Source organism: Oenanthe melanoleuca, chromosome 1A, assembly GCF_029582105.1.
Source record: "Oenanthe melanoleuca isolate GR-GAL-2019-014 chromosome 1A, OMel1.0, whole genome shotgun sequence".
NCBI classification, from domain to species: Eukaryota; Metazoa; Chordata; class Aves; order Passeriformes; family Muscicapidae; genus Oenanthe; species Oenanthe melanoleuca.
The window spans coordinates 4,095,396-4,109,690 of record NC_079334.1 but is presented as its reverse complement, the minus strand read 5'-3'; the positions used below and the strand labels follow the sequence as shown (position 1 = coordinate 4,109,690).

The 14,295-nt window shown below is 41.9% G+C and overlaps 1 protein-coding gene across 6 annotated transcripts in view; it reads left to right on the top strand.

The window, feature by feature from the left end:
• Positions 1–59: 59 nt before the first annotated feature.
• Positions 60–14,295, top strand: part of ERC1 (ELKS/RAB6-interacting/CAST family member 1) — a 269,449-nt gene continuing 255,213 nt past the window's right edge. For 4 of the 6 annotated variants that reach the window (XM_056515238.1, XM_056515211.1, XM_056515251.1 and 1 more), the window contains exons 1-2: positions 60–186; positions 9,375–10,190. In XM_056515238.1, the coding sequence (XP_056371213.1) occupies positions 9,522–10,190 (669 nt within the window). In that variant the 5' untranslated portion in view covers positions 60–186; positions 9,375–9,521. Of the gene's footprint in view, positions 187–292; positions 367–558; positions 731–9,374; positions 10,191–14,295 lie in introns of those variants that run through there. The other 2 variants (XM_056515230.1, XM_056515222.1) reach the window with 2 other exon arrangements.

Here is a 14,295-nt window from a genome sequence, read left to right as displayed (position 1 = left end):
TCGGGGGCGGGGCGTGCCGGGGGCGGGGCCTGCGCGTGTCTCGCGCCGGGGGCGCGGGAGGGAGCGGCGGGGGAGAAGCGGCGGGAGCGCGGCGGAGCCGAACCGAGCCCGGCCGAACCGGAGCCAGCCCGGCCCTGCCCAGCGCGGCCAGCGCCGCCCGCGCCCTCGCCGTGCGCTGACAGGCAGGTGAGGGGCCGCGCTCGGGGGTCGGGTTAGCTCGCCTCGCCGTCCGCTGGGGGGAGCCCGGGGCGGGGCGGGGCCTGCGGGCGCCGGTAGCCGTGCGAGCACCGCCGCGCTGGGCAGGGGCTGCGGCGGCCGGGCAGCGTCCGGCGGCGGCGGGGCTGCGGCCGCGGAGCTGCCGCGCAGGTGGGTGCGGGCCCGCGGGCTGCGGCCGGGCGGAGGGAGGGAGGGAGGGAGGGAGCGGCGGCCGGGGGTGCTGCGGCCTCTCCCCGCCGGGCCCCGCACGTTGTCACCGCCCGGGGCGGGGCGGCCCCGATCCGGCGCCGGGAGCGCGGCGGGGCGGCCGCATCGCCCCGCGGGCCCGCGTCCTGCCGGGCGGGGTCCGGGCGGGCATTGCTGCTCTGCCCGTTCGCCTTTTCCGCCCCTCCTCGCTCAGCCTGCCCTTGGGAAGCGCACGCTTTTGTTATCGCAGTCACCTCCGCCGAGGTAACGCTGAGCCGTGCTTGTGGCCGTGCCGGGTTTTGTGTGTTTGCCCTGTGAGCGCTGCCTGGTGAGTTTCATGTATGTTACTGCATCTACTACGAGCCAGTGTCAGGTGACACGGCGCTTTGTTTCTGAGTCTGCTGCCATCCTGAAGCCTGTGTCAGGAATTGCTGCCCCTCCACATCTGTTGGCAGTGTGAGCTCTGAAGGTTTGCTAGGAAGCACACAATTTATTTAGCCTGGAATGTCTGTGTGTGCTCTGGAAGTTCCATGTTTGCGCTGATACCGTGTGAAATGGTTTAAAGGGAAGCCCAGGTGGAAATGGGAGAGACTGGGAGATGCAAAGATCTAAAGAAACGCCCGTGGAGGTGCTGGTGGTGGTGAGAAGCAGTACAGAAGCCGAGAGAATGGAAGCAAACGGATAAAAATACAATTGTTCCGAAGAACAATATGTCTTCCATTCTGTCCAAGCACGTTTTGGGGGCCACGCTCAAGCTGGTCGTAGCTGGACAGTGTGTTAGCTCGGATCCAACAGGCTGTAACCACAGAAAGTTGTCCGGTTTGGATTGTAATTCTTTAACAATGGCCAGCTGGGCGAGGATGTCTGCAGCAGTAACCTCCGCCAGCTGCCTGCCCTCCTTTGCTCCCTGAGATTATCGCGTCTGTAGCCGTAGGTGGCTGCACACACATCTCCTCCTGAGCCACAGCCTGACTCGGTGCTGGAGTTTGTGTTGGAAGCTGCAGCAGCTCGGGTGTGTGCCCCAATTCAGGGTCAGTTATGAGTCAGCACCCTGCGAGCCATTCCAGGTAGCATGAGGAGAGAGAAATCACCACCTTGCCCCTGCTGCTGTGACTAGAGTTGGTAGGAAAATAATGGATTTTTTTTTTTTTTTCCAGTAATGAAAGTAGTGATTATTTAGTTAGCAGCTGTACTGAATGTAGTTCAGTTGTGGAAGCACAGTTCAGAACTTTATCACAGAACAGCAGTTCTCGGAATAGTCAAGTCTATGCCTACTATATCATCCAGAAATTTGAAACTGTCTAAATCCATCAAGCTGCAAGAGAGGCTGCAGCTAGAAAAGGGTTGGGACCTGCTGAATGAAATGTGAGTTTATCATAATCTTTGATATATTTTGAACTTCTTCCACCACTTCTGGGAAACCAATTTAGCTGTAATTAAATCAGTTTTGGGATGTTAGCACAAGCCTGAGCTGAAGAAAACCTGCTCTCTGGGCTGTATTAAAGCATCTAGTTTTTCATAATTTTTAGCATTCTTTTTGATCCTGTCAGGAACTTTTTTAAGATTCCCTTCACGTAAATTTTCATCTGGAATATGTGGCTAATGGCCTGATTAGCAAAAATGGCAGGTTTGGTATTTATGTGGCCTGTTCCCTTTTACTGAATTGCAAATCTTGGTGATGAGAGAAACCCTGACATTGGTATTAAGTGGTGTTTTGTTGTTTTTTTCTTTCTTTCTTTGAATTTGCCACTTTCTCAGTTCCTGGTAGCAGTTGTGTGCTGCTGTATGAATAGAAATATTTTACCATGCTATTGTAACCAGTGCCTGAGTTCCTTGCTTCTATTCCTTACTTTGTGAAGCAGGATACTCTCCCATTGTTATCTCTCATCCCCTCACCCTTCCCTCTTTTCAAGCCTGTTCCCCTAAAAATCCCTCTTGGGTGAGAGTTTTGTTTCAACTCTTACCTGGCTAAGCCAGTGGAGAATTGTGTCATATTTGGAGGGTCTGGCTTGTTTTAGCTGAATGTGGTTTGGTCAGAAATGGAAGTGTGGAGGGATGCACGTGGATTTTTAAATAACAGAACTACACCCAGAGTGTGGGTTCTTGACCCTACAGTAGCTGCAGGAGTAGAGCAGGAGATCCCAAAAATGCAGTGCTGATTTAGCAGTAGTGATGTTTTGTAGCACGTGGGTTATGTCAATATCGTTGTTGTCGGGGTGAGATGATGATGGAATTTCTGTAGCTGGAGCATGCCTTGCCTTGCTCTGTGATGTTGCCCATGGTGACTTTAGGCTGGCTGGCTGCATGGGTTCACTAGTGCTTCTAGGCACTTGTGGGCTTCTGAAATATCTTTAGTGCTTTTAGCATGTTGTTTCTGCTATTGGGAAGTGGATTGTTGTTGCTTGCCACCTGTAGGAAAGAGAATAACAGCAATGGATGCAAACACATAGGATTTACTGACTTAATACTCTAAAATGACCCTAAAAACCTGTGGAGCCTGATGGACAAAAACTCTTTAGCTATATAGTGACAGAAAATTAACATCTACAGGTCTTCAATCTTCTAGGTAATTATAAGAGTCAGAGTTATTTAATCAGTTTATCCCTAGGAAATGATATATGTGATAGAAGTGATATGTTGAAGTTCTGATACCTGTTGCTTTTTGTATTTTGCCTTTAAAAAAGGCACATGACAATTTTTTTTCCTTCACATCTGCTTTAAATTTAGAGACTTATAATTACATCCCAGTCATTGCACTAAAGAAATCCTGGTGCACCTAGCAAGACTTCCTACACATGAGTAAATAAAGATTTAGCTGAAATATATGCATTTATTAGAATAATAATAAGCCTTTTTGTGTGGTTTTGGGTTTTTTGGGAAAAGAGAGATGGTGACAGCAGGCTGTGCTGCTATCAGTACTTATATTATTATAAATATTAGTGGTATTATAAGAAACAAAACTTGATGTCAGTTCAAACTACTTTTGCAAAGAAAGTGCTGTAGGGTAGGACAGAGCATGTGCTGTGTTGTGTCCTCCTTGTGGAGTGAGTGGATCCCATGAAAGGAATTCTATATGTGTGGGAACGAAATTGACTGGGAAACTGATGAATGAATGTTTCTGGCTCTCATTCACAGACACACAGCACACAGGTGGTGTGTGCTGGATGGGATACCTCCTAGGACTGGGAAACAGAAAGGTGTTTGAAAAGGACAGGGGATCAAGATGTTACCCATGTTCAAGTGTATGGGTGTCATTTCTGCTAACCTTTCAGATGTCAAAAGTGTTTAACAGGAATGTCACTTTCTGTTTAGGACAAAATGCTCACTTGACAAATGAACGCTGTTTTTTGCCCTAAAACTGTTAGGGTCAGGGTTGATGACCTGCATTTTACAAAACATATTTTTTTGATATGTCAAAGTTACCTGAAGAATATTGGGGATTTCTGGGATGCTTTTCTAGGAAGACTTATCTGCCTGTGTGTATGGTGCAGAATGTATCAATTCCCATTTTGTGTTTGGTGAAACAGAAAGAGGGCTCTGTTACAGTCAGTGAACCTGGCAGATGTGCAAGTAGGTGAACTTAATTTAAAGAATACAAAACAAACACCACCACAACCATCCCCCCAGCTTTTAAAAAGGATTGGATACAAACAGATGGCAGTGCTTCAGCATTTATTTATGTGCTCTTTAGCAATGGCAGACAATCCTAATATGAACAGTTAGTTTTTTGTCTTATTTCTGTCCTAATTTCATTCATCCTTATTGCTTTCTTGCTGTCAAGGCCACAAGGACATTTTAATAAACAACCCTGAACTCCATGGGTTCAATGCCTTGTATCCAGCATTGGCTGGCTCTCAGTTTTCAGAGTAAACTTGCTTCTGTCTTTTTTTTGTGTAATAAGTCATTAATTTAATGTGAAAAGTAGTGAGCCTTCTTAGCTTCCAAAACTAGGCAAACCTAAAATCTGCAAAATAGCCCTAAAAGACAGGCTTCACACTACATATAAAAAGAAATGTAGCAGCCATAGGTTTTGTAGCTGTGGTGTGGGCTAGGCAGTAAGAGGAACTAATTTTTCTCTTGATTAGGACACCTCTAAGTTGTGGTGAATCATGTAAATTCTCTCATTTTACCCACTATGTGGATTCCTGGAAGAGTTTTATTGGAATGTAAGCTTTTCTTTATTTTGGAATTCCATCTTTCCTACCTGCCCTCCCCTCTGTTCTGTCTACTCTGCAGTCTCTATCCTACTGTGTAATCTAGACATGCTTACTTGCCATTAACTATTCGGGTGTAAATTATGTAAATGGGAACAATTGCTACCTCTGTTAATGAAGTCTAATGTGTCTGCTACAGTCCTTTATCAGTTTAAGATGCCTCCTGTAAAGGCTGACTTTGCTTTTATTATGAAGCTGACATTCAAAGCTTTCCTTGTGCACACAGGAATCAGTGTGACAAGGAAGTTCTGTCTTCTGGAGGCTGGATCAGTGGCTTCCAGCCTGCTGCTGGGAGACTCTAGAGGAGTCCCTGGGCTGTGAGATGCACTTGCCTGCCTGGTCTGTGATCCCACTGTCCCATTCCCATCAGGCACTGATGCTCTTGAGGAATTGTCTCCATAGATGTTGCAGTTTGTCAACTGGTGTCATTCCTGAGCAGAAACTGCAGCAAAGAAATTCACAGGACTTGCTGAGGGCTGCAGGAGTTACTCTGAAATTCTTTTTGTTTTAAAAAATGTGGGCTGGATTTTCCCTGTAGTTCTGCAGCATGTTTGTGTGCATTTGGTTGCTTGCTTACCTAGAAGTAGCTAATGTGCTGTTAGGGTTTGTCTTGGAGTAATGGGAGACATGAAAGGCATTATTGATTTAAATGACAGAGATATCTTCCAGAGGGTAACAGAACCTTTTTTTTTAATGAATCTTCTGTTTTCTGTCAGGAACACCTGCCCTCTGGTTCACATTAAAGAATAGGTGTAGAGACTGGGTGTGACAGCACTGCTAAACACATCTCATTTTATTGGATTATTTATACTCAAGTTAGATGTTCAAGTGACCCCTCCAGAATTTCTTACATTTCTGCTATGCCCCAATATAGCTTTTATTGAAAACCACCACATCTCTTGACAATATTCATGTTCCTGTTCCTGCCCTCTCTCATGTCATAATTGCCTTAGTAAATCTCCATGAAGTTGTGCAGGTGGCTTTTTACTGTTCTTGTAGCATGCCAGGTGCTGATCCTGGCATGTTTTGAAGGAAGCTGGGGTCTCTGTTGCTTTTCACTGCCTAGGACTGGGTTGTTGTAATGAAACAGGTGGATTTTAGTTGCTACAGGTTGCACTGCAGTGAATTTATTTAAATGTCTGTTGCCAGATTATGAACATTTTCCAAAGTTAATGGTGTGTCTCTAAGTGTTTTTGGACAGTCACCTGTGAGCTGAGAAGACATTTTTCTCAGGTGGCATTTCAAGCAGGATGTGCTGCTACCTGTTTTAAAATTTTTACACTGAAAATGTGTTCATAACTGTCCTTTTCCAAACCCTTTTCTGCAATATTGTGAAATTCTTGCCTGTTCTTTTTCTGGTAGCCCTTCGTACAAGTTTTTCCATAATCACTAGAAAACATTTTCAACTTGTGCTAAAGCAGGTCAGGTTTTTGTGCCTGCAAAGGTGCTATGCCAATTTATATATATATATATATAGATATACATATAAAGTTTTTACTTGGGCTAATGTATTTTTTTATTTCATTTTTAAATTTTCCTTGCATATAGGATGCTCTTTGGAGTTTTTGTTCCCTTAATAAACAGTGAACAAGAGAATTTTGTTTCATAATTGTAAACTTCTTCAAACTCTCTAGCACTTGCTTCAGCTGTTTTGTTTTTTTAAACTCTTTATGTTGAGAGTGTCTTTTTTTTTTTTTTTTCTTGTACTCTTGGGTAAGGGTTCCTGTATTGGCAGAAAAAAACAAAGGTTTTTGAAATCTACAGGAGAATTTGCCAAGGGAAGATGGTTAGTACATTTAGTACATTCACAGTTGGACATTGTTCCTTGTGGTTACCACCATCTTGCAGGGTTAAGGGATGATTTATTTATGACTAAATTTAGTCTCAGTAGAAGAGGAAAATAGTAACAGTGCTGCATGTTGGCCTCATGGAAGATAAGAGACTGTACTTGTGAGATTCCCAGTAAAATGCTAGTGTGAGTCAGAATATTGAAAAACTTACTTTTCTGGTTGTGATGTTATCTGGAAGAAATCTTACATATACTTTTGCTAGGACTCTGGGAGGGAAACTGGAATTCTTTCTTCTTCATCATTGATATTGCAAATAAGAAAAGATTTTTTGTCACTTCCCTCACTTAGCTGTTTTCTTGGTGAAAGATTTTTTTCCTAGTGTGAATTGTATTCATATCTGCTTCTACAATAAAGTGATATGGTCAGTGCTAAATGCTGCTAGGAAAAAAAAAGGGGAAAAATAAAAGAGTTAAGATTTATCTTGTAATTTATTTTTTTTTTTCATCTTGAACTGTGGCAGATCTGTATCAGTGGAAATACCAAAACTGGCTGCATGTGTGGAAGAATATATTTAGTTAATAGTTGGAATATTTACAATTTTGAAGTCCTTCAACTGAAACATGTGCAAGTCTAATCTTTTGGTTCAAGTTTAACTCATCTAAAGCTGTTAATGAGTGTTTGCCCTGATTTACTGTGGTGAGTTTTTAGCAAGTGAATTAAGTGCTGTGATTTGGATTAATTTTCAAGAGAATCCTAATGAATGCAAGCTCTTGGTGGAATGTACTTTATGCTGTGTCTAAGAAATCATATCTGGCTTGTTTTGAGTGGTGTCACAGCAGCAGTTTTAGCATTTTGATATCTCAAACAGTGAGACTACTCTGAAATAGCCTTTTTGTTTGGAAGAAATATTTTTCTTCCAGATCTGGGGCACAGTATCTTACTTATTGAAGCAACTTCAGGGGAACACTGTAGACTTTGTTGCATAGTTTATATTTCTGTCCTGTTTTGCATAAGGATATGTAGTTGAAATAGAAGAAATATAAGTTGTATTAAAAAAATACATCTGTAGGTGTTGCTTTGGCAGATAATTTCAGTTAATGCTGGTGGCTGTTTTTCCTTGGCCTGTTCTTCTTTACATATGTGCTCTAAAATATTCTGTAGCAATATTGTTGCTAGCTTTTCTTGTCATTTAACAAAAAACAGAGTGAGCACTTGAACATCTTGAGAACTGCTCACAAAGCAGTATCAATTTTCATAAGCCTTGTAAAATTCCTCATGCCATTGTATCTTCTATGCAATGGTGTGTGTGAAATTGGCAAAATGCTGACTTACCCTGGCCTTGTTTTCCATTTAAAGTTCAAAGTTAAGCTAAGCATTTTGAAACTATTTCTTGTTGTATCTTTTCCTATGCCAGTTCATTAGGAAAGGAAAAAATGCTCTATCTTCCTGGATTTTACTTTTTTCTTTCTATCCTTTTCCAGTACTTTTTGCAATATTACTATTTGTTGTCTCCCACCCACTTGAACTGTTTCTACAGTTTCTTTTGTAAATGTATTGCTGTTCCAAACCTGATCTTTAACCTGCTTGTTCAATTATTATCTCACTACCATGCTGCCTTGGAGAAATGTATTCCTAATATCTGGCAAGCTGACTTCTGAGCAGAAGGGCAGGTAGATGAAAGCTGGTGGGAAAGACAAGACATTGGGATATATTAGATGCTGCTGCTCTTTGGACACTGGCTAGTATTCTTTCATCTGATGGGATCAGGAGTGTTTCAGTGTTCTAGTTTTGATTTCAGTTGAGCAGTAACATGAAATAGTTTACACTGGAAAAAAGCAGTGGAGGAAAAAAGTGAGAACTGTATAGTGGGATAAGTTTTGCTGTTTTGTAGTTCTTGCTTCTCTGCTAGATCTTGGCTATTAACTGTGATCCCAGCCCAGAGCCTCTGTGCTAAAGTTTCCTGCCAGCACTTGTACAACAGCATCATATTGCACTGCAAAAATAAGGAATTCCATTGCACATGCCACCAGAGTCTGTATTTAAAGAAAAAGCAGAGGGGAGAAGGAACAGCAGCAGGATCATGTCATACTGTTCTGTGTTTTAAGAGATCCCTGCTGTTGTGAAATATTATTTAACGGAATTAATCTCAGATGGTTAATGGGAAGTGTATTTCAAGAGAAATCTTTTCTTAACCTGAACAAAGATTTAAGTTACATTTAGTTTGAGAGAAAAAAAGAGTCTAGAACCAGTTTTCAGTGGAGCTGTGATTCTCCTGTTCCTCTTCACCTTGCTGGTCTCGTTGCTGGGTCACAGCTCCTCTTTCAGATTTGCATCTCTGCTTGCTTAAGTTGTGTGGTCAGTAATGATTGCATGAATATTCTTAGTTTTGGTTCTGACTTCTGCATTTGAAATGGGGCTGACAGCAGTGCTAGGGAACCTGCTGGTTGAGATCCTAGTCAGAGTCATTTCAGTCTGTCCTGCCTTCCCATTTGCAGGATGATTTCACAGCACAAGGGTTTAGAAGCCTTTTCCTATGGAAGCTGGCAGTACTTGAAGGGAAGTTATACTACTGAGTGGTTGTAAAATTTTGATTCTCTGTTACTGAGAAAGGTAATGGATAAAGCATTAAGGCCAGTTAGAAATAGGAAGAAAGCTTAGATGACATATGAAGGGTTCTGTCATGGCCAACACAATGATGGCTTGAAGATTGATGGCGTTATTTTTCCTTTCCTCTTTAGTGTGATAATATAACAATAGAAAAACAAGAATAGAAGTTTCTTTTTGAGTTTAAATATAAGAGTTTAAATAAAACATGTTTTTTTCTATTAGGAGGAACTGAAAAATACTGAAGAAGTATAAATATAGTAGAATATAATCTAATATAGGACAAATATTTGGTGATAAACTAGGTATATAATGTGTTATTTTTATTGATGTAGATTTTAATATGTTATTCTTATTGATACAGGTATGAACACAGTGCGCACATGACTTCAGCGATGGACAGCCGGATCTGTTACAAGTTGTGATTGGCCTTAAGTTGACTTCCAACCACCGAAGAGCTTAACAGGAGTTCTGTCATTCCTGCCTCGTTGCCTCCCGCGGCGGCTGAGCCATGTACGGGAGCGCCCGCTCGGTGGGCAAGGCGGAGCCCAGCGCGCAGAGCCCGGGGCGCTCGCCGCGGCTGCCGCGCTCGCCGCGCCTGGGCCACCGCCGCACCAACAGCACGGGCGGCGGCGCGGGCGGCAGCGCCGCGGGCGGCGGCGGGAAAACCCTCTCCATGGAGAACATTCAGTCCTTGAACGCTGCCTATGCCACCTCTGGCCCCATGTACCTCAGCGACCACGAGAACGTGGGTGCGGACACGCCCAAGAGCACCATGACCTTGGGCCGCTCGGGGGGACGGCTGCCGTACGGCGTTCGGATGACTGCCATGGGCAGCAGCCCCAACATCGCCAGCAGCGGAGTTGCCAGCGATACCATCGCGTTTGGAGAGCACCACCTGCCCCCGGTGAGCATGGCGTCCACCGTGCCTCACTCGCTGCGCCAGGCCAGGGATAACACCATCATGGACCTGCAGACGCAGCTCAAGGAGGTGCTGAGGGAGAACGACCTGCTCCGCAAGGACGTGGAGGTGAAGGAAAGCAAGCTCAGCTCTTCCATGAACAGCATCAAGACCTTCTGGAGTCCCGAGCTCAAAAAGGAGAGAGCTCTGAGGAAGGACGAAGCTTCAAAAATCACCATTTGGAAGGAGCAGTACAGAGTTTTGCAAGAAGAAAACCAGGTTTGTCATCTGATGTCACTGCTGTGGTAGCATGATTAAACGACTTTAATAGATTTGCATGTTGCACTTAAGCAGCTAAGTTAGATTGGTGCTTTTCTTGGGTAATTGATGTGGGTAAAATGTGTTTTCAACTTGCAGGCCTGTTTTTAGATGTTTCTTGTCAGACTTGCACCTCGAGTGCTCGTTTTTCCTTGGGTATCATGTGACTGATCGTAACCACTCGGTTTCATTTTGGAAATATTTCTTCTGTTCATAATTAATATTTCTGTGCTGTTTACCTCTTGGTACTTCTCTGAGATGCAGAATGTACTAACTGCTGACCCCCAGTCTAACTGAACTGTTGTCAAATTGTTGACAGATTGTCATTAAAAACAAAATTAAGGTTATGCTCACTGGTATTTAGAGTTAAAACCTCCAGACCTACAGTTTTCACAAACAGATATAAATTGTGTTCTTGGCTACTTTTAACTAACACTGTTTAATACATGCCTGTAATTCTTCTGTCATAAACTGTGGATATCTTGTTTTGCAACTATCCTAAAGCACCCTACAGGTTTTTTTGTAGTGGTCTGGCCAGTTACAGAATAGTCAGAAGAACAGAGATTCTCAGGTGTCTAGGTCTTTGGTCTTGTGTATCTTAAAAGCATCTCCAAATTAAAATAATTGAGAGATTGGTTAAAATTGAGGTCTCTTTGTAGTTGGTTCTACTAATTAAAAGTTTTCTTAAAGTTCTCCCACCTAGACCTCCTTGCTGCCTTAGTCCTGAAGTAAATATTTGCTTTTGAATGAGTGTCCTGCTATTCAGTTGTTTCTGGCCAAATGTTTCTGGACTGTCAGGTAAAAAAAAAAATCACTATTCTTATGGAAAACAGACCCAGTGTTCAACTCCAGAAGTTCCCTGAAATGTAAGTCAGCTTTCATCATGACAAAATTGCTTTCCCTATTAAGTATCTGAGCACATTTAATGAAAGTTCCCATAATTCAAATGTGACCATGATCTTGTAGCTTTCAAGGTGTAGTTGCTATTTTAGGCAATGCTTTTTGTAAGATTGCTTTAGAAGGTTAAGGAGAGAGGGAAGGGCTGGAAGAAAAGGGTCGTGCTGGTAGTGCTTGTTGTGCTCTACTTCTAGGTAGCCTGTCTGAAACAGTAAATTACTTTTGGTTAGTGATTAGTCTGCTACACTGAACCTGTCTGCAGTTTTCTTTTAACTTTTTAAAGAGCTTGAGTTGATGAAAGTAAGTTGCTTTTCCTGAGATAGGGTGAAATAATTTCATGAACTTGTCATTTAGCTTTATAGCTGCATTCTTATCAAATGGTTAAGTATCACATCATGGGAGTTGTTAAGGTGTGTGACACTTGGTTTTCATTTACTTATGTCATCTTGAAATGCAGAAAACCTGAAGTTGAATAATTTTTATTGTAAAGGTAGGATTTCTTTAGAAGCAGGAATGCAATGAAAATTTTAGTTATAATGGTGCAGTACCAGGATAACAAATATCTGGAATACCAATCACTCAACTTTTCTGGTGTTCTTTGTATTTCAGTTGCAGGTAAGTCTTTTAATTCTAAAATTTTTTACATTTTTGGCCATGTTTTCATATTGAAGATACTGTCTTGGAATACAATAACGTTTTTTCTGAAATCAGATTTGATATTTGAGGATGCTTTGGAAATCTTGCAAGGAAAATGCCATGAATACATGATTTAGAATGGATTAAGCAATTACTAAATATGAATACTTTAGAGAACAGTGATTTCTCCATCTTCATTTTTTTTTTCCTTGTCTTTCCTTTATCCCCTAATTAAACATTTACAGATATTTCTAGGCTGCTGTTCTCTAGGCAATCCTTGTAATTACTACCACACTGGTAGAATTGTATAACTTTGGTCCAAAAGTAAGAAGGGTGCAATTTAAAAGTAAAGGGGTATTATTGCATTGAGCTGTAAAAACTAAGAATGCTAATTAATAGATTATAGTTAGCTAACAGTGTATTCTAATTAAATTCTGAATTCATTGTGTCTTCTATAGCCTTTTGCAGTTGGTCACTTCAGCCCTTCATGTGGAAGATCAGTTTAATAGGATTTTCTGTAATTAAAAAGACTTCTCTGTTTAGATTCTGAACAAAGAATTTCCCAGATCCTTTGGGGGAACCAGAAAATATCTTCTTTACCCCCTCAGCCTCCTTCTAAAATGAGTTCCAGTATAATTGCAGGAGCTGGAGTTTTAGACTTATATGAGTATTTCAGCACATCACTTTTAAAAAGGACTTCTTGCAGTGCTTGTGCTTTTATATCAAGTTTATCTCAGATCAGTTGTACTGTTAAAAATTTGACTCAAGCTCATGGAGCCAAGATGCTTGCTGACTCATTCCAATATCTGATGGTCATCTCAAATCTCTTTCCTGTGGTCACAGCTCTTTATTCTTCTACACACACTTGATTGTCCCTGATTGTATTGCTGTTCTTGTCACCTCAGCTTGAGTGATTGAATTACCCCTTGGGTTTGGGAGTTGTTAAAAGTACCTGAAAATGTGAGTCCTGGTTGATTGTTACCTAAGCCTTTTGTGAGTAAATGCACTGGTGTCTTGAATTTTCTTTCCTGTTTCTTGGGAACACATACCAATCAATATATTGCTTATTGATTTCCAGGAAATTTTCTGGGTTCAGTAGAGCTCAAGAGGATGAGTGGGGAGATTAATGAGCATGCTACCTGTCCTGAGGCTGTCACAGCCTTTTGGTGGTCCTCTGAGGGCAGTGGGTGGGAGGGATATCTTGGATATAATCCTGAGAATGCCATGCACATGCTCTCTGTAGCTCTGTGTGGGTGTGCACTCCTGCCCAGCTGTGGTCTTTGCCCCAGTTGTGGTGCACAGCTGGATTCATCAACTGCCCTGAGCAAATGCTACAGCTGGGGAGTGGAGCTTTATTTTCATCCCTTGTTACTGATCCTGAAGAGACAGAAAATCCTTTCTTTTCATAAGTGGGAAATGTCATTGAAAACTCACTTTGAAGAGATCTAAACTAAACATGGAAAGTATTCCTGTAGTTGACAAAGATTCTTGGAAAAACACAGCAGTTTTCAGTGCAGTGTGGATGAATTAACCAATCATTCTTTGCAAGAAGCCCACAGGAGAGTGCAAATGATTGCTCAGTTATGCAAACCTATGCATATTCAAGGAGGAATTGATGAAACCAGTAAACAGGAGTTTGGTTTTGGCATGGTATTGCTCTCCTCAGCATGCTTTAGTGGGAGCTGTATTTTTCTGAGTTGAAAAATAATTTTTTTTTAGTGTATGTGGTTTAAAGTTTCCCTGGAAACCTCTTCATCAGAAGCCAGAAGAGGAAAGGAAAGACAGGGAGTATGTTTTGCACCATGATAGAAATAATTTGCCTAGAAACTGGGCAGTGGTGGGGTGAAACTCAAGGGCAGAGGAATTCCTCTCAGTTGAAACTTGCTTATGGCAAGGTGGCTGTGCCTTTAAATAAGTAATGCAGTGCAGATTTGATGCCTAATGCCCTGCATTGAAATTTCCCACATTCTACTCATCTACTTTTAAGATCAGATTTATGTTTCAGCTGAAATAGTGTGGTGCTGCTGAAGAATTCTTTTTACTTTGATGCATTTCTGTGGTCTTTTTGTGGGTAGAGACCTTGGATGCCTGAGTTAGAGAGTTTAACCAAGAAAATATTTCTGAAAGGAATTTCACCTGGCTTGGGGTAAGCACTTGAAGAACATTGTACTTTATTGTGATGGATGTATTCCAGCATTTCACCAGCATTCTTTTCCAGAATCAGAAGTGTTTTCCATTTCTTAGGAGTGTGTGGTGAGTGTCTCACTTTGAAAAATGTAGTTGTCCATGTGTTAACCTCTTAAATATATTGGGTGCTCCTGTTATGAGACTGGCTGAGCTTCTAAAGAGTACATTCTTTCCCTGAAAAATCAGATTGATTCTCACTTCTTCATTGATTTAATTTTTTTAAAATTATGTATTAATTTTTTTTTTTTTTACATGTCTTAGTGCTGTGTCATTCTGTTACTGTTCCCATTCCCGAGCTGGTTATTAGTTGGTGGAAATCCTTAAACTTTCTTCCATTCTGGGTGTT